Source organism: Carassius carassius, chromosome 10 (assembly GCF_963082965.1).
Source record: "Carassius carassius chromosome 10, fCarCar2.1, whole genome shotgun sequence".
NCBI lineage: Eukaryota > Metazoa > Chordata > Actinopteri > Cypriniformes > Cyprinidae > Carassius > Carassius carassius.
In genome coordinates, this window is record NC_081764.1 from 27,153,979 (window position 1) to 27,174,950 (window position 20,972).

Sequence of the window (20,972 nt, forward strand, 5' to 3'; positions counted from 1 at the left end):
CGTCTGTTCACCTACTGTATACACGAGTATAAATATGCCCAGACAGAAATAGAGAGATGAATCATAGATCACAAGAGACAGTGAATTCACAAAGTTTACCATAATAACCAGGCCCATACTAACACATGCTGTTGTACAGTGCAAAAAAAACAAAAAACAAAAAACAAAGTTGATGTCAGATTGTCAACGGTTTCATTGCATTAAGACTTTTTAAGAATACACTCCGTTATCAGACGGTAAGTTATAAAGAAAACATAACTAGGCATGTAAAACCGAACAAACTAATAAATACCACCATCCATCTACCTGTCGGGACTCAGAATCCCTTGAAAAGAAATTAATTAGAAATAAACCAATATCTAATAAATATGAGAGCCCATGTTGAAATGGATATACTAAATGTGCATTTTATGTACATAACATAGACTTTTCTGCTTTGCAGAATAAAAAAAAGAGACACCATGGCGGAAACTGCTCATTTCTACTGTCTGTATGAAGATGGGCCTGACAATGCACTGAGGAAAGGAAAATGGGGTTGTTTATGTCATGCAGTTTGCCCCAAAGGATTGTGGGGATCTTTTAAGAAGGACATTTGCTCCTTAACCCTAATTTCCACCCTATATGTTTACTTGCAAAGTAGTTTTATACACCGCAGTAACTGAACGCTCATGATGACATACATTTGCACTTGCATCCGAGGGGACAAATTTACAGTTTTTGCATCATCATTTCTTGTCCATGAGCTTTATAGATCTTCCCCCAATATTCTAAAACATCCACGCTGTCCCTGAGTATCATCTTCGCTCTTTTCCTCCATCTTGTCCTCGTTCTTTTCATCACCAGGCATTCAGCTCTGCATCCCAGAGTGGACCAGGTGGCTCTGATCAGCAGTAATATGGCTCTTTGCCCTACAGCCTTTCTGAAGCAAGGCTAAGGAGTTAGATTCTCCTGAGAGAGTTTCTTAGTGGTGTCTCGAAGGCACCCCTGCTTGACGGTATTTGGTACAGTCCTGGGCTGGAATGCAGGATCTCACAGTACAGACACTGACTGGTGGAATCCACAGACTTCACAATGAGAGGAGGAACGGCTGACTTCAAAATGGCAGCCGGCGTTGTAGTACAAAGACAAGATTCAGCACCAACTGACGAATTTTTCACAAACAGAAATGCAATATCGGGAAACATTGATGAACGGGCAACACGCTAATTCACCACAGACGTTTTTAGAAAATTTGACAGAATGGTGACCAGATTTTTTTTTTTTTGGACCACCTCATGATGGTTTCAGTATTAGGTGAACAGAATGCCACGTCTCAGGCACATGTTCAGGTCAAGTGTGTTAGTGTGATTGAGTGTGTTAAAGCAGCGTTTTTTAATACAAACGTGGTCTCGGAATGATGCGTCTAGTATTATAATTAGAAGTGCTTTCATTGTTGGTTTCGAATGATGTGGAGACCCAAGCCTCTGTGTGTGCAGGACCCAGGGTCAGGGCAGCACCGGATTTGAGTGTTTGGGTGTGTGTTTTTGTCAAGAAGTGGTCAGACTCGAACATGTGGTCCGACCCCAGAAGTGAGGGGGACCCTGGATCCACAGTCATAGTCCATGTCCACACTTGTGTGACCCGAAGTCATCAGTCCACCCACAGGATAAGCACGTCCATCCACCTGTCTGTCCCGAAAACTCTGGATGTAGCTCTGCCAGAGAGAAAAACACATAAATAGAACAAAAACCAAAATATTACTACATTATATAAAAAAATAATCTAGGAATGCAACAGTTCACTCAACGATTCATTTTGACTTGATTTTCTAACAATTTTTTTTTAACAAAATGAGTTTGAAGACATAATACAGTAAATGAAAAGGTGTCGTTTTATTAGGCTATTGCTGCACCTTTCTTTGTGAAACTGAAATATAACAAAACTAATTTGAAATTTTAGTAAGGTACACAAATCGTAATAACTCTTAATATGAACAAGGCTTTGTCTGTGCTCTTCCATTTTAAAATTAGAGGCAACCACTGGATTTTAACCATGATCCAAACAAAGAGGCAGCATACATGCAGCATGAGCAGTTTTTAATCTAAATTACACTTGTATTTGTATTATTACATTTGTATTATTTCTAAATTTGAAGCAAAAACAGAATGGTCTGACTTTAGTTTTGTGAAACTATACTACATAAAACATATCTGAACGAAACCGCAGACGTGCTGAATGAGACGCAGATTCACTCTCTGACAGCAGGTGGCGCTTAAGAACAGCAATGATTCAATGTTTCCTGGGTTACCGCTGTAAATAAAGCAGAGCTGCTTATGAACACTACTTTAATATGCATTGTTCAGAGGCAAGATGAAAAGAAAATACAAAGTCAACTTTTCTGAAGATTCTGAAGTCAGTTCCCCTCAGAGATACAATTCATATAAACTCCTACTTTATAATCAGTTTGTGTGGATTTATTTTATTATTCAAACCTACATGCTATGTTGAAAAAATGCATGATTTCCCTCATTATGAACTTGAAAGCTGCGATAAACCATGCGATATAGCTACACACACTCCCCCACCTATATTTAGGACCTGACTAAATATAACTCTATTACAGAGATTTGTAAAATAAAATACCAGTACTTTTTTAAAACTTTTTTTTTAGGCCTGGAATTTGCTGTTTTAAAATTGCATGGCATTTCCAGGTTATTCATGGCACAGACCCTAAAAGCATTTGATGCACGCTCCTAATCACTTAAACTGGTCCACCAATGTGATTGCGCGAATGCTCCGTTACCTTTCCTTTCTGTAATCACATGCTGTATCCCTTACCCCATTTTTTTCTGGGACCTCGCAATTTACAAATTAAGTACTGTATATATATTGTTATTATTAGTTTCCATAAACGACAACGTGCATTTTATGAACTCTAAATGTTTTTGGTAGACCTTATGTGTATTTAAATGTCTTAAACCTAAAACAAACATTATGTGGTTAAACACTGAACAGTTGTGATAAATGACAAGTGCTAAGCAAGTCTCTTTTCTGTCTCAGTGCCAGTCAAAAAGCAGATTTAAATTCAGCAGTTGAACACGACGTACTAAATGTTTTAATTACACTGGTGTGATTCTACAAGTCAGGGACCAGCCTTGAGTGATCATTACACATACGATCATTGCGTAAAGGGTTAAATATATTATCCATCCAGATAATTAGAAAATTAACAAGGCTGAAAAAACAGTTGACAAGAAACAATTAACTAAGGGGACAATCTTTTGCACATAATAGGTTGCGGTGGTGTTTGTCACCTTCAAATTAATTTCAACTCTTAGAGCAAGCAGGAACGTGTAGGATGTTGTGTGTGGACTCACAGGAGAAAGCACATCTCCATCAAAGCGTCGTATAGGGTTGGGTTTCCTGCGGTAGGCGGGCTCTGGGTGCAGGGCTTTGGCGGCATGTGTGTGGTTTGAGTTCTGCGGCTGCTTCTTCTTTTTCTTTCTGCTGCTCTCCCTCCTCTCCTCTTTCTGACGAATACGCATAAGCTGAACTCGCCGCTGCTGGCGACTGATCATCACTGAGAAAGAGAGAGAGCACATTGCATAACAGCAACATACATATGGAACATTATGTTTTATTTATAAAAAAATGTAAACGGTCATCATTCATGTACATTTATGACTTGCATGCAAAAATTTTTTTTTTGTCGATTGCCCCATGTTTGCACAGACAGAGTATATTAACATGCACATCGGCTTTCTTGTTATTGCAATAAATTTGCTTAAGACATAAAAGCGCTGTTCATGTTTACATGCACTGTGTTAACGGTGTTACCAACCTGCATATTTATGTCGATCCACCAGTAAGCTGCTTTTCCCACACTACCTTTACTTTAGTTATCTGTTCTTCTCTTTACTCATGCACACTTTTCAAAAACCTACATTTGTGTTTACATGTCTACATAAGCCACATTCTCTGGCACAAACCCAGGTGTAACACTTTATCTTAATCCCTTAAATGGCAAAAATAAGAAATATTACTTCTGTAATAATACTATTTTACTATTTAATGTTATTTAAGAAAAAGAAAAATAACTACTACTACAACAATATTTTATTGATGCTTCCAAAACACTAAAAACACTGGATCATGAGCTGCATGTGTGTAATGAAACACAAGTGCCACACTTTGCTCTAAAACCAGCTTTGTATATATTTGTTTACTTAAATCACAGCCTTTACTATTTGATAATTGCACTAAGCCGTTAAAAACAGTTTTGATTTTATTTAGATTAATCATTCAGCCCTAGTATAGACTACTTATATGGTACTTTTATTGTCATGTTTGGAGTTTGACAGCATCTGTACTCTTTCACTTTCAAAAGAGCCTTTTGCATGTTTTATTAAACTCCTCATGTGTTCCATGGAGGAAAGAAAATCATACAGTTTGGGAATGATCTGAGGGTGAAATAGTGCCAAACTTTCATGTTTTTGTGAACTATTTCTTTAAGAAGAAAGACTTTATAAACCAGTCAGTGCACACACAACTTTACTGTACTGGAAACAGACAGACAGAGATGCTCTGCATGATTGTTTCTGTGATCATTAGTCACACAGGCCTGAGAGCACACCAACAGACAAGATCCATCTGCTGTGCTGCACACATTCATACAACCTTCTCTCCCTCTCCAGTACAGTACATCCACAAGAACAGTGGGCCATATAATGCAAATACTCTGTTCGTCCCTGACTCACCCTTCGTGTGGGAGTAGCCCTCTGCTGTCACTTTCCATTGCACCAAAACACCCAGCAGGGCGAGAGCAGGCCAGGCTCCCAGGACCACCCACGTAGTCCAGCACACTGGCTCCCGGGGGCCCGTTTTCACCCGCTCGTAAATATATCTCACCAGAGCGAAGAGCTCCACGAAATAATCTGTAGCCACGACTATCACTGCAGCCCCAAACACAGCTGTGGAGAGGGTGGTGAAGCACCTCTGCCACTGCAGGGTGAGGACGGCGAACAGCATGCCCAGCCCCAGCAGGACACCCAGGGGCACCCATACTGACCGCGGGGGGTTGGACGACAGCTCCTCCATTCCTATCATGGTCCCGATACCCACCAGCAGTCCCAGGAGCAGCCCCACCATGAAAAGCCCAACGCTGCGTACCAACATGGTCACTAGGCCACACAGGGTGCCGATGCCCAGGCCAATGCCCACGCTGGCCTCAATGCTCAGCTGTGTGTCCAATACTCGCTCTTTGTAACAGAGCAGGAAGATGATTACAGAACCGAACATGAGCCCCGTCAGGAAGAGTACAGCCTTAAAACAGCGGTAACCTGCAAAAGGGAGAAAGAACAGGAGGTGAGAACTGAGTGAGTGAAAAAAATGTGAGAAAGAGTGAAGGATGTAGAAGAAAAAGATACAAATAGCTAGATGGAAATTCATGCAGTGGCTGATTTCACAGCTCAAGAATAGCACAATAGTGTGAGACCATGTTTCTGCTCAGTTTATTAGCAGTTCAACACTTTCCAGTGTTGTCAGTGAACAAAAAAAATCCAAAACAATATGGAAAATTGATTTTGAGGATTAATCACTCAGGACCTTTCATGTATAATATTGCCAGCTCTACACCATGGTAAAACTTCTTTTACAGATTGATAAAAAAAACATAAGGGAAAAGCAAAAACCAAGTTTAGGAGAGCATTATTTAATTTATATATATAATGCATCAAAATATTACAATGTAGATTATATAACACATGATCACCCACATTTTCTAATCAATGTCCATTAAACGCTATTGTTTGCATTTCTGATTCATGATAGGGAAGGCTTAAAGGTACAATATCAAAAACATCCATTAAATTCTACAAATTCTACATGACAGCTGATGACTAACAAGAAAAGTGGACTTTAAGGGGGAAAGACAAATGGAGCAAAATAATGGAATATGTCCCCTTTAAATCTGTGCCCATCTCATGTAGAGTGCAGTACAGTTATACAAGCCATGACCTTATTTAGAACCTCATGAAATATTTAAAAGTGGGGGGGGGGGGTTTAGAATAAGAACATGGCTTTGACACAGAAATAGACAAAAACACATTCAAAACCTCCATGAAAACTCAACTCACCAAAGAAGCAATAGATTATTCCGAAGAGACAGCACATAGAGCAGACCACTGAGGGGACCACCTCATAACGTTGCCCCGCTCCATTACAAGGCTCCAACTGCTCTGGTCCAGCTTCTCTTGAAGGAGGGGCCAGCTTAAGGGCAACTGTCTGCAAGGTGGACGTCATGGTGACTGTAGTGTGCTGGATGGAATAAACAGGTTGTAGGGTGGGGGTGATGGAGGGAAGGGTTAGGGGCTGGGAAATCAGGGTACACCTCGAGTCCACATAAATCTACCTGTGAGAGAGAGATAGGAAAATAAATGATGAAAATAAATGTTTGAAGTGCCTCTTGGGCATCCAAGTGCAGCTCCTATCTCTTTGAATGGGTAAACATCCAATTCTCCAAAAAATTTCACTAAATTTAGGATTACATTTCATATTTGAAATTCACCAAAGCAATCGGACAACATCTATGTCATAAATCTTTTTACTTTTGCTCAAATAGCGTTATAAAAAGCTTATTTCTCAAGCTAGATCAGCCAGTGCGCATGCGCAGACCTAGGAGCATGTCTCAGAGCGCTAATGGTTTCTACCGGGACTTCTAATGGCAGCTGCAGTGACGGGGTGACTTCACCGATAGGCTCTTTCATTTAGAAGGTGGGGCTTCCAGTGATTGAGTGGCCATATTGAGCATTGCATTTTTCCTTATTCAAAACAATACTCGTGACATGTCTTGGGAATTCTATAGTCTTTGGTTATATTCAACTTCGCTACATTCACAGTTTCACACTGCAGGAAAATGTGGCCCAAATCTCATATTTGACTCAGTTCATTTCGTTTCATAAGAGTGTAAACAGCACAAACATGGAATCTGATCTTTTGGGCCACGTCCATATATGGTACTAAATCTGATTAAGGTCAGTAAGATGTTTTGCTACGCGGTCTTAACAGCCAAAATGGTATTCATGCAACTGTACATCACTTTAGATTGACATTTGTCATAATTTCGCGCTGTTGGGATTCACTTCAAAGATTTTACATACCAGTATTTCTTTGATCACTTGGTGAAGAGACAAGAGATGTTAATTTACTCTGTATAAAATATATTTACGGTCTCCTCATCTTCGTCCTGCTTATCGCCAACTCAGGAATTAGCTGGCTTTCGCTTATAAATGAACGCGTAAACAGTTACGTAAACAGTTACTTAAGTGTCTTTTGTGTTTACTTCAGTATGACAGTGTGCTTCAGGCCATCTTAAAAATGTACCAAAAGAAAGCAGTTAAGATTTGCTACATAGAATATAGAAAATCCAACAAGGCCTATATCTAGCACAGTATTCAAGTTTTACAGGTTTATAATAATCCTCACTCCACTCCTAATCCATAACAGATCAGAGGTTTCCCCCTTCTTTCTGTTTACTCTGTCCCCTGAACTTAACTATTATGTGTGAATCTCCTCGGAAAGGATTTTGGGTCATGTAAGGCTGACTCTACGATATATAAGTCCACAATTCACTCTGAGAAGTTTGTGTTGAAAGAATGCCTGAAAAGAATGCCTGAAAGGACAATTATTTCATAAAAATCAGACATTGTTATTGCAGTCAATTGACTACTATAGTTGAATAGTGAAAGTGAATCATGTAATGACTAAATCAAGAAAAAAAACTGTCTCTTTTAAAGCAATGCCAAATTAGCCATAAAAGCTGTGCTGCTTTTTTCCCATTCTGCAGTGTTATATATGGCTGTGCTGTTTCTGAATGCAGAGACACATCATACGAAACGCGTCTGATCTGGTGGGCATGGCCCTAAACCAACTTAATTATACAGGGCTTCCTTGAGACGGACTAGTCAACTAGTCATTCAGAAAAGCCACTGAGGAGTAGATTATGAAACTATAGTGTTGTATATCCCTAGCCCATAATTCCCCTGAAGCCAATCCGAGTTGAACGTGAGAACATTCTTCATTCGCTTACACTCCCTGGCTATTTTCTCCCCTGCTCTGTCATACAAAACACATGCCTTAGTAATTATCTTTAACTTAGGGATAATCAAAGCTTGGTTTACATCAAACCCTCACGTGGCAGAGGATCCCTGCCAAACCAAACTGCAATCTGACACAGAGAGAAAGACAGCCATTCTTTCCTCATTATAAATCAACAGATCAGCCTATCCAGTCAGACGTCCAAAAATAATGACCTTCCACTTCCTGTCTGTGACCATAACAATGAAAGGATTGCAAACCTTACCGGCTCAGGGACAGGCAGTATTAACCAATACAAAGACAGCCTACCCCTCCATAGCAACAGACCAGTAGCCAATCAGAGTCATTCTAGCTTGTGGAACCTGAGGAACTAAAATGAACTAACCACCATAGCCTCATTCATGCTTTACACAGACATACACTACCGCTCTCCTAAATGCTTGAACTCACATCTGGCTACACAAGAAGCCACTAGTCTAATTAAATCACAGAGTCCAAGTTTGACATGTAATGACAGTTAAAGACTGACAAATGGGAAAATGTTTGGGGAAGACCGAAGATTTTACTCAGCAGACTCAGTTTTACACATCATTTTTAATGGAGAATGAAATGAGAAGTGTTTAGATAAAAAATAAAAAAAGATGCAAAAATAATTATCACCAATAAATGTTGTTCTTCTGAACTTTCTATGCATCAAAATATTCTAATAAATGTATCATGGTTTCACAAAATATATGAGGCAGGCAGGCAGCACAACTGTTTTCTACATTGATATTGATAAGAAATGTTAATTGAGCACTAAATCAGCATCATGTGACACTGAAGGCTGCTTAATTTAGCTTTGCCATCACAGAAATGAACTACATTTTAAAACGGATAACAGTTATTTTAAATTGCCATAATAGCAGCTCACAATATAACTTTTTGACTGTATTTTTTAAATCAAAAAATGCATCCTCGGGGAGCATAAGAGACTGACTTTGCTCATGTGCAAAGTCACATTTTATTTTAAGGTCCAATTTTTGCTATTAACAAACCATTAACTACAACTTTTGCCTCAATAAACTCCTATTTTGCTGCTTATTAATAGTTAGTAAGGTAGTTGTTAAATTTAGGTATTGGGTAGGATTAGGATTAGGGTTTATGGCGATGCAGAACATGTGCTTTATAAGTACTAATAAACAGCCAATATGTTAATAATAGGCATGCTAATAAGCAACTACTGTAGTTAATACTGAGAATGGGTCCCTATACTAAAGTATTACCGTTATCTCCATTCTTCTACTGGGCTCTGGTGACGGTGAAATGAGTTAAACTGCTGTGAATTCTGATACTTTCTGACTCTGTTACTTTACAGAGGTTACCTGAGGTCACAGGGGTGACCACATTCAAATAGACAACACCTCTTTATTGGTCATGGTGATATCATGACCTCTTAAGAGTATTGTCCCGCCTGTTGTTGGCCAGTGAGATGGACACTTTAAACGTGGTAACATAATCTGACACAGCTGTTAGGTTTGTCTGGCTTCAATTTGTTCTATTGTTTCTGTTTGCCTTCCTTTTGCTAAGTTCATATCCTCCCACTGTATTTTGCTCCTCCTCCCTTGCTGTTCTTCTGTAAAGCTCATTAATTACTTTCATCTGTGGTAATTTACCTCAACTTGCACTTCTTTCCATTTAAGGCTTAGCGTTCCCCATCTTCAATTCCTGAAGGTGTTTTAGTGGATTCGGACACCTGTGCTTCAGTTTCTCACCTTAACGCATTTTGATTAACCTCACAGTCACACTCTTGTGTTTATCTGTCCTCCATAGCAACAACATAATCAGATTACTGACAAACACTATGATTCATCATCCGCTGGTCCAACATTAGCCACCTGGTAAATTCTATCTCAGATAGCATGTTCAAACAACCATCCAATTCATCTTTCACCATTTTATGTAAAAGCTGAGCACTCAATGAGATTAAATCTCTTTGTTTTGTTCATTTTCCCTTACATACCCATAATTCCAGTAAACTGAAATAGTCCAACCTTCCCCCTAAAAAAATAAATAAATAAAAAAATGAATAACATCCAACCGGGAGATGAGTGGCTGTTCTGAATAAAAGGCAATGAGGAGATGCACCATTGTATACTTGATAAACTGCTTTAGTGCAAATATAGCTAAACACTTTACAGATGGAGATGTTGCCACCTCCTCCATGAAATTATCTTGTTTTAACCTTTCAACTTAAAGGGTTATTTCACCCAAAAATGAAAATTATGTCATTAATGACTCACCCTCATGTTGTTCCAAACCCGTAAGACCTCTGTTCATCTTCGGAACACAGTTTAAGATATTTTAGATTTAGTCCGAGAGCTTTCTGTCCCTTCATTGAAAATTTATGTACGGTATACTGTCCATGTCCAGAAAGGTAATAAAAACATCATCAAAGTAGTCCATGTGACATCAGAGGGTCAGTTAGAATTTGTTGAAGCATCAAAAATACATTTTGGTCCAAATTAACACAAATTTCGACTTTATTCAGCATTGTCTTCTCGTTTGACGTCTTCAGCATTGACGTGTTATCTTTGTTTTTGGGCGCACCAGAAAAGGTCTTACGGGTTTGGAACGACATGAGGGTGAGTCATTAATGACATAATTTTTATATTTGGGTGAACTAAACCTTTAACACAGAAAAGAACATGTTTAAAGAGGACGTTTTGTGAAAAACTGGAATTTTCAGGCTTCTATGAAATAAAAAACTTTGATATGCTCAGCATATGACTATTCACAATTCACTAGTCTGGAAATGCCATTTATGAAAACTAAGCTACAAAAATTTTGAAAAATTAGTGTCATTTAGAATTTCACGTTACTGACATTAAAACCATGAAGACATTTACATACTTTTTCCCACATATCAAATCAACACCTATTCAGTATTCAGTAACTAGCTTTTGTTTGATGAGTGACAGTGAGAGCTACACTGGCACACAGAGTTTATTAACAAGTCTTAAAGATACATTAGTGGGAGGAACTTAAAGTGATAGGTTACACAAAAATGCTAATTCTGCCATCATTTACTCACCCTTCAAGCCGCTTCAAACTTAAATGAATTTCTCTTTCAGCGGAACACAAAATATGTTGAAAAATGTGGATAACCAAACAGTCGCTGCTCCCCCTTTGACTTCCACAGTATTTGTTTCATACTATGAATGTAAATGGAGACCGGCAGCTGTTTGGTTATCAACATTCTTTAAAACATAGTCTTTTATGTTCCACAGAAGAAAGAAACGCATACAGATTTGAAACAACTTGAGGGTGAGTAAACAGAAATTTCAGATTTGGATGGACTATTCCTTTAATACTAAAAGTCAGAGAAGGTGTAACGCAGGGTTATTCAAATCTTGTCCTGGGGGGCCAATGCGTCGCAGAGTTTAGCTCCAACCTTGATCAAACTCACCTACCTGTGATTTTCTAATGATCCTGAAGACACTGATTAGCATGCTCAGGTGTGATTAGGGCAAGAATATTATTGTGATATATATAGACCTTTTAAATAAATAAATGATACTATTAGTCAAATTTATCTTTGACTTCTTCCCATGTTATTGATGGGTGGCAACTAGCTTTAAGGTGCAATACCACCACTCATTATGTTGGATTGTCAACCAGATACGTTACTATCGCTGGATTATTAACGATATTATCATACAGTATGTGTAGAATTAACATCATATAATTATTATTATTTTTTTATAATAACAGTCAATACTGGAATATGTCCCAATTGAAAAACAAAAAGGGCAACTGATTCCAGACTGATTCACGCATGAATAACTATGCCATAGTAATTTGTTTGTAAGTGTTTGATGATGTACTGAATGAGTGGCACTATGTGAGTGGTATTTGATAGCAGAAACCAATCCGGTACCACCTGCTACACCCCCTACAAGCTGTCTTGTCTTACCCAGCAGCAGGGCCTTGTCTGTGGGCTACGTTCTCTCACGACTCCCTTAGTCACCCACACCCAACACCAATAATCTATGAAGTAACCCACCTACAGCACTGTCAGCATGCGTTGGCTGCAGATTATATTGTGAGTATGTGTGTGCGTGCTTTAGACAGTGTCGTGTTTGGAAAGCATTCAGTTCGTGAATAATTTGGCTGATAGGTTGAACAGTGTGTATGTTCATCAGAGCACAGGGTTCTAGACTGATGCATCACCCTTCTACAAGATCATAGTGTTCTCTTACTGTATCGCATATCTTATCTAGCCTCTAGAGTTGCTTGTCTTCTTTGCCAACTTTCTTTCCAGTTTTGCTCATGTACTCAGACTCAAAGTTCTGGACTCGAACTGTGTGTTTTGTTCCAGTACTGTCTACTAGACTTAGTTTGCTGCAGAATCTCAGAAAAGCATCTGTCCAGCTGTAAGCTTAAATCACATCCTCACAAAGATGCCAAAAACTACACCCCATCTTTTCCTTTCACAAACATTTTCACATTTTCTCTGTTTCAATCGATGTAAAAACACATACAAACACTCGTATTTGCACAGACCTGGAAGCAGAATCTCGTTCACACATTATATAGATAGCGCCCAACACACCACAACCATCATCATAATGATAACCCACCACTAGCTGATTTTTCTATTTTCATGAATCGGAACAGGCTGCTACTAAAATAGTCTGCCGTCTCGTCCAAACCCTGCAGGGGCTGTTTTTCTTTCATCCCATTGCGGTTTGGACACTGCCAAACACCCAGCGTGGAGTTACAGAATTCCACTCCGGAAAAGATCAGTGTGAGTGAATGTGTGTATATGTGTGTGGGTGAACCTGGAACACTGCCAGTGGAAGAAAGCTGGGTAGAGAATAGAGAGAACAGAATAAAAAAAAAAAAAAGAGGAAAGAATTTGTGTTGAAAGGCAATGAGTGAAAAAAGTGATTTTTTTAAAGAGTGTAAGAGACTTAGAGGGGAATATAATGTGAAGAATAAAACAATTAAGAAGAGGGTGAAAGTGTGTGTGGGGGGAAGAATAAGAGATCTCCCTCTTGCATAACTCCTTCATAATGGATCAGTCACGCTCTGCTCATTCTGTTCATGTGTCGCCTGCAATATCTGCTGACGTAGGCTGAAAGGAACCCACAGCCTGGTTGTGCAGAGAACTAGAAAATGGAATCAGATGAAAGATTTCACAACTCTTCAGACGGAGTTTTACAAAGCTGACCAAAATGCATGAATGTGGACAAGAACTTATTTTAACAACAATAACTTTTTTCTCCGAATGACAAGGAAATTAACCTCCTGGTGTAGTTTCAAACAACCAAAATCTGGGCCACGCAGCACGACAAGGCTTCAATACTCTTGACACCACATGGCTTAAGCCCTATTCGGACGGAACTAGTTTTACAGGGGGCTAGTTTTACAGACCAAAAGGTTGGACACACCTTCTCATTCAAAGAGTTTTCTTTATTTTCATGACTATGAAAATTGTAGATTCACTACAGACTCTTGGCATTCTCTTGATGAGCTTCAAGAGGTAGTCACCTGAAATGGTCTTCCAACTGTGTTGAAGGAGTTCCCCGAGAGATGCTTAGCACTTGTTGGCCCTTTTGCCTTCAGTCTGCGGTCCAGCTCACCCCTAAACCATCTCGATTGGGTTCAGGTCCGGTGACTGTGGAGGCCAGGTCATCTGGCGCAGCACCCCATCACTCTCCTTCTTGGTCAAATAGCCCTTGATGCCTTCAGTGTGACTCTACAATTTTCATAGTCATGAAAATAAAGAAAACTCTTTGAATAAAAAAAGTGTGTCCAAACTTTTGGTCTGTACTGTATGTGTTTCACAGACGTACTTGGTGATTTTAATCCCGTCCGAATCTGCCACGTCTGTGTTTTTCTCACACAACCTCTGTGATAATTCCAGAGCAAATTACCTACAGTTTTTCAGCAAACTCAGTGATCCTCTGAGAAAACCAATCCCGTCCGAATGCGAATGTCTGTGATTGCCGGTGATATTTTATTTCACATGGAATAAACACGGAGATGTTAGTCCCGTCTGAATTTGTACATGAAAATCGCAGACGTCAGGTAGTAAGAATCGAAACTCAAACGTAGTTCAGAAAACTAGTCCCGTCCGAATAGGGCTTTAGTCTACAGGAAACACATTGTATCAAAACAGCAGACAACTTCAAAGCAAATACCACAGATGTGTGTATATATATATATATATATATATATATATATATATATATATATATATATAAAATAAATAATCTGGACAAAACAAAAAACTTAAAAAAAATAATTTAAAAAAACCACACGGAAAAACACAAAACCCATCGAACTACCACTTGTAATGAATACAATGTATCATTACAGAAACCTTGTGACTTCTGAATTGAATCCAGGTTCCTCTGGCGTCAGAGTTGTAATTGTACCCACAGGGATGCTCACGTGAGGCAAACTACAGTTAAATAAAGAGAGGTCACATCAATGGAAAACGAGAGAGACACACATGCAAAACAAATGCTTACTATGGGCTGGACATTTTTTTGATAATATAAGAACAAATTTAGCATTTTTTTATGCTGATTCATGGTTTTCAAGGCCCCAAATTTGTCCAGTTTGGTGGTTAATTGATCCTTAAAGTAACAATGATGGACAACGTGTTAAATTTAATATCTGGTTGTCAAATGAATGTTCAGAGAAAATACTAAAAGGATAAAACCAGATCATTCCAGGGCAACAGGATGATTCAATGCACATGACATCTACCTGAAATGAAAGAAAAAAAAAAGAAAAAAGAAAATACTCAGATTACAACAACCTATTTCACTACAATGCTTGGCTCTGACAGGGAGCCAAACAAAAGCTTTTGTGGTTATTCCACTACAACTCAACACAAATAAGTTATGGCATTGCTCAGACCACTGAATATCACAGCCAGCTAGGGAAGAGCTTTGTAGTAAACAGATTTGATCAGTGATGACAGACTTTAGATGGGAATGCTACCAATCTAACAAGGACATCAGATCCATGGCACATTCAGTTTATTTAAGGTTTCATAAAATCTGAATCAGACTGAAATACATTATTCTGTATCATTACAGTTTATTTTACAGCACTGCCAAATAATAACTAAATTGCAGGAAAACTGACATGAATAATTAGATTATTTCCCGGAAAAGCATCACAATGGACCTTTATACAATCTATAAAGAATGGACATACTGGAGTCTATTCCAGTACAGCTTTGATGTCTTACAGCGATAATTCACCCAAAATGAAATAATAATTTACACATCACCATGTTGTTTCAAACCTTTTCTTCTGTTGAACACAAAAGAAGATATTTTGAAGGATAATGACAATCAAATAGCTTGGAAAAAAAAGAATCACAGGTTCCAAAAAAAATATTAAGCAACAAGTTAAGTTAAGAGTTTCCAGCACTGATAATAAAGCAGATTCGAATGATCCGTTCTGATTGGGGGCACAAAAAACCTGATTGGGACATCCTTAGAATTTTTTTTATGTTCTGTTGGCTGAACAATCTACACTAAGATTCTCAACAGAACAACTTTTCAAACTGACTGTACCATCCCACAAATCCTTGCTTTCATTTACTTCAAATTAACACTGCCGTCTACCCTTGTCCTTTGTACACATGTCCATTTTTATTTCATAAATGACTATTTAAAATTAACAGACTAAAATTCCAGAAATGTCCCATCCAATAACAAGTAACGGTTTTCATAACACAATAGTGAAAATGCAAGCGTGATGCTAGTTCAACAACTGTGTTTGTGCACGCTGGTATTTACAGTAATAAGATTCTGCAGTACATGTGGCTTGTGTTGAGTGGATTATTAGAATTATGACCTCAATGCCTTCCACCCTCACTTTACACATTTGTTTTTCTTAAGAGCCAACTTTATAACACCTATCTGTCTTTTCAGCTCTCTTCTGTTGGGTTTATTCAGAGCTTAAGGAATGCCTCCACCTAACCACCTGTGACTTCGCTGCATACACCATTTAACTCCATCATTTTGTTCATTATTACCCTGTAATGCTATGAACACCGATCCTCAAACACCCATTTAGCCAACATGCAGAAATTACCACAATCTGCTCCGCAACCAACACAACTGTTACATAACATGGGAATAAACATTCAGACTGATTGAGATTTCTTAAAACAAAGCAATGAGTTCATTTTCCCTTTGTGCTGAGATTGCTCTCCATACTTGAAATCTCTTGTTCTCATCATAAAAATGAAACATATATTTGTTAAGAGTTGGTGGACATCAAAAGAATAACAAGTCTTTTGGTGATTTGCACATGGAACAAAGAGATCCCCATGTGGCACACACAACTGAGTAGGAAAGACTCTGATGTGACCAACTAGCTAGAGGCCTGCAGGACAATGGATCTGTCTGTTCATCATAAATTGCATCCGGGGAAAATACTTTTCTCTGTTTCTGTGTTCATGGAATTTGAGCCAGCAAACAGAGCTAAACCACATCAATATCTGCAGCAATATGTCAAATTATGGTGGTACAAACAACATGAGCAACTTGTTAAATGCATCCAATCATTGAAAATGCTCATGCAAAAATGAAAACTAAAGATGTTCTTACGTTGTATGGATTCCTATTGAAATGACAGGATTTTGACTTAAAAGGCCTTATATGGTTATATGCACTTGATTACTGAATTGATTAAAAAAGGCATGTGTGTATTGAAGCCATGTCACTTGAGTGTGATCCCTTATCTGATGTCCATATTGACAACCCAAATCAATGTGAATTAAACATTTATCAACATTAATTACGCTAACACCTGACAACAGACCAAGGCATAATCAATAATATACCAGGTACTAATCATAGTAACCTAAGCATAGCAATGATAAGCTCCCACCCATTTAAAAACACTGTTGTGGTGTCACATGATAGCTCTGCTAAATGTGACGCTGTCTAAACAGGAACAGCCTCACCAGACATGATGAATTAACTCTGATTCGATATGTGTGCTGACATTTAGGACAAATGATGGGGACTGTCCTGGGGGCATCATTTGTGCTGTGCCACTACTACTGCTTTACTGTACCACTGCAATCGAAGGGTGACATGTGCCAATACCAAATGTTCCCAGGGAACACAGGCTAAAGGCCAAAAGACACACATATAAAACCGTCAGCAGCACACGTGCTGCCAGTCACCAACTCTTTAAAGCAACAGTCTACAATTTTCTTGGATCACCACAATGAGGATGAGAAAGTAACAGACGGTTTAGAAAGACAAATGCCAGTGTGTGAATGTGTTGTTGTTGTCAGTGAACAGACTTGATATGGTATGTTTTGGTTTTTCATTGCATGTACCAACAATGCATGAGTACTCTGATGGGATCAGACCAAACAAAAAAACTGAGGAGGACATGGTGATAAGATGATGCAAAAATTATTATTTTTTGCAGATCAAGAGGATATACATGTACAGGACACTGATCAAGATCACTGACTCTTCTTTAGGAAAAGCACGGTTCGTAAATAAGATTAAATTACAAATAAAATGAAAAACACTGGAATGACACTCTCATTTCACTTTTGGTGAGTCATTATTCAGAAATGTTACCAGAAAATGTGTATATAGATACCCATATACTGTAAAATACGAACAATTGGAAACAATAAAGTATTACATTGAATTAAATGTTAAGTTTTAATAAAAGTTCGAAATGTAAAACATATTACAATAATCTTTGTTTTAGTTAACTTTAAACTAGCATTATTGAATATAAAAACATTATAAAAAGAACTGGCTCAAAAAACGTTCTTCGTTCTGGAATCAGACTGCGCTGCTTGTGCTCTTTTGAGTTCACTAAAAATGACTAGTTCACAAGTGGATGCGCTCAGGAATCAGACAACACTTGTTGTGCTGTATGTTTAGTTAATGTGGTGTTATATGGCACTTTTCCATTACCAGTACCAGCTCGACTCGACTCGGCTCGGCTCGCTTTTCGCTCCGTTTTCCATTGCAGATAGTACCTCCACAATAGTACCTGGTTGTCATAGCGACGCTGCAGGAAACTGCCGTGACGTAATCTTCTACGCGACACACACCCGCTACCCACACACACAGGACAATGGAGGAAATCGAGTGCATGTTGTTTTTGATCCTCGGGATGTGGCTGTTTCTCACAGCAAGAAGACAAACGTTGTTTTAAAAATGGCGGGGTTATTCTGGATACTATCTGGATACTATAGCTGGCGCGTGTAATGATGACGCAGTGAATAGTGACGATTCTCTCTGACCAATCAGCAGTCTGCTGTGTTTTCACGTCACATTATAGTATCGCCTCAGCTCGCTTGGAACCTCGCCGGAGGTGGTACGAAAAAAAGTACCTGGAAGCCGGTACAGGTACAACTTTTACACAGTGGAAAACCAAACAGAGCCGAGTCGAGGCGAGCTGGTACTGTGTAGTGGAAAAGCGCCAATAATAGTAACGTTTAATAATAGGTCAGAATATATTGTCAAAGGGTTTTTTTTGTCAAGGTTTTTTTTTTTTTTTTTTTTTTTTGCACAGTCCATACACGCATGTTCAATAACCAAAAATGTTCAAGAACTTTAAATCATGAAAACGGTCAAATCCCGGAATTCAATAAATGTTCTGTTTTTTTAATAATAATAATAATAATAATAATAAATAAATAAAAAATAAAATAAAATCCCACCTTTTATTTTCTTTGGAGCAAGAAAATTATGTTTATATGGTTATATACTAAAATGAAATGAATTGAATTTCCTATAACACTCACTTGAAATACATCCAACAAATAACAAAAATAATTTCCAAGTTCATGAGACTGTCTTACTCAAGTTAGTTTGTGAGTATGTGTATGTGGCAAGTCGTGTCTCGTCTGACATGCCAATGCCCAAATGTTGCATGTAAACAAGGTCATATTCACTTTACCCGCAAATATGAACTCACATGCATGGAGATTTCCGTGCGTTATTGCGTGTAAATGAATGACGGACTGCGGTAAACCATACCGATGTCGTAACATATGCTCTTTTAAATGAACTAAAATCTCATGCATAAACTTATCTAGACTGTGTGTGCAGATAAGACACCGTGAGCGAAGTAGGCCACGGCATTATTTTCTTGATATGATCCCGTACATAACACGCAAAACAAATCCTCCTGTGCTACTGATGTACAGCCATTTACACTGACACGCGTCTTTTGCATGAATGACAATGTCAGTATGCTTAAAACAACCCAGCGACTGTCATAAGATGTTATTCTGAACAAAGCGTCCAGACGTGGCCATATGCGCTCACCCTGATCGCGGTTCAGCATCCTGCTTCTCCCAGATCCCGGTCCCGTGCTTCGGCTTCGTTCGTCCGACAGTCTAATCTAAACAGACACATTCCAGTCCTATCGATGCAGCCTTGCACACTTGAGAGAAAGCACTTGTCTTGACAGAAAGCTCCGGTGAGGTTCCCGAGGTTCCGTCGACTCCCGATTGGCTTTCCGTTGGTCGTGGGTGCTGCCAATTAGACCACGCACCGGCTATTGTTTTGCATTTGTGAACAAGTCATCTAAAACTGATAAAGCACAAATATGATCTACATTATACCATACTGTACAGTGGCTTTAGTGGGATGACAGTCACTGATCAAAAAGATGCCGAAACACACATAAATACTGATGTTACCTACTCACTCTGAATCTGGGCGGACCGTATTGACCGGAGCAGGCGGGGTCAAGGAGATATAGGCACGCGAGTGCTACTAGCGGATGATCGTGAATTTGAATGAACACAGGGGCAAATCCATGGAATTCATTCCGATTAATGGGAGTCTCTACTCGGGAGGATCATCGGGGGCAAATCTGAGAAGAACCAATACATCTGCATAATCCATGTAATAAAACGCTCAGACTGTCGTGCTCATTTGCTTTTCTCATCGATTCCTAAAAAGAATAAATAAAAACCGTATAAGTAGTAGTTACACAATCGATAGCCTTTACAGATTATAGAACATTTAATTTAATTTAATGTGAATTAAGTGCCTATACTGGCAAAAATGCGTAGATTCAAAAATCAAAGCATGCTGCTAGTACATTTATCAGACAAGACATGATTAAATATATAATATGTCACTGTAAACTATTTGTCGTTGTCCTCACATTAAGTATCTACTCAAACATTTCAGCCCAACAATCCAGCAGACGAAGGAAAACAATGACGTGAGCAACTTGACAAAGAAAGTATCCTACAAAATACACTGCTGCCCTCTGGTCGATAGACACGTAAGGCTCAAGTGAACTGCGGAAATTATGGTTACTTAAAGGGATAGTTAACCCAAATATAAAAATTACCCCATCAGAATCAGAATCAGAATGAGCTTTATTGCCAGGTATGTTCACACATACGAGGAATTTGTTTTCGTGACAGAGCTCCGCAGTGCAACATAACAGCGACAGAACAAAAAACACAATAAGGAATAAAAAATACAAATAGGTGGGTAAGGATTGACAATATACAAATTGACAATGTATGGCAGGTATATTAAAAAGAGCATTTATGTATGTACATGTATATTATGTGGAAAAATTGTAACTGTACGCTAAGTATGTGTGTTTGGATAAATAAGTGTATGTGTATATAAATATAAATATAAGTAGTATAGTGTGTTCCATGTATGTACATGTATATTATGTGCAAAAGATTTACGTGTACGCTAAGTATGTGTGTTGGATAAAAAGTGTAGTGTATATAAATATAAATAGTGTAGTGTGTCCCACAGTTATTATCAGCTGTTCATAAGATGGATTGCCTGAGGGAAGAAACTGTTCCTGTGTCTGGTCGTTCTGGTGCTCAGTGCTCTGTAGCGTCGACCAGATGG

The 20,972-nt window shown here is 38.6% G+C and overlaps 2 protein-coding genes across 2 annotated transcripts in view; one reads left to right on the forward strand and one right to left on the reverse strand.

Annotated features, from left to right (window-relative positions):
• The window catches only part of LOC132152032 (beta-crystallin A2-like), a 132,431-nt gene that overhangs the window by 98,959 nt on the left and 12,500 nt on the right, over positions 1–20,972 (forward strand). The window lies entirely within an intron of this gene.
• On the reverse strand, positions 77–20,362 carry LOC132152024 (transmembrane protein 198-B-like). The gene is made up of 6 exons (XM_059560648.1): positions 20,254–20,362; positions 19,404–20,037; positions 6,114–6,388; positions 4,737–5,318; positions 3,357–3,559; positions 77–1,693 (listed from the first exon to the last, which is right to left on the reverse strand). The coding sequence occupies exons 3-6, from the start codon at positions 6,277–6,279 to the stop codon at positions 1,538–1,540; spliced, it is 1,107 nt and encodes a 368-aa protein (XP_059416631.1). The 5' UTR covers positions 6,280–6,388; positions 19,404–20,037; positions 20,254–20,362; the 3' UTR covers positions 77–1,537.

Bases quoted from the DNA above. Each gene is read 5' to 3' on its own strand.
- LOC132152024 (XM_059560648.1), bottom strand. From the start codon at position 6,279: ATGACGTCCACCTTGCAGACAGTTGCCCTTAAGCTGGCCCCTCCTTCA. The intron at 3,560-4,736 runs GTGAGTCAGGGA...TCTCTTTCTCAG, and splicing joins GGGCTACTCCCACACGAAGG to TGATGATCAGTCGCCAGCAG. The intron at 1,694-3,356 runs GTGAGTCCACAC...TCTCTCTGGCAG, and splicing joins ATGGAGATGTGCTTTCTCCT to AGCTACATCCAGAGTTTTCG.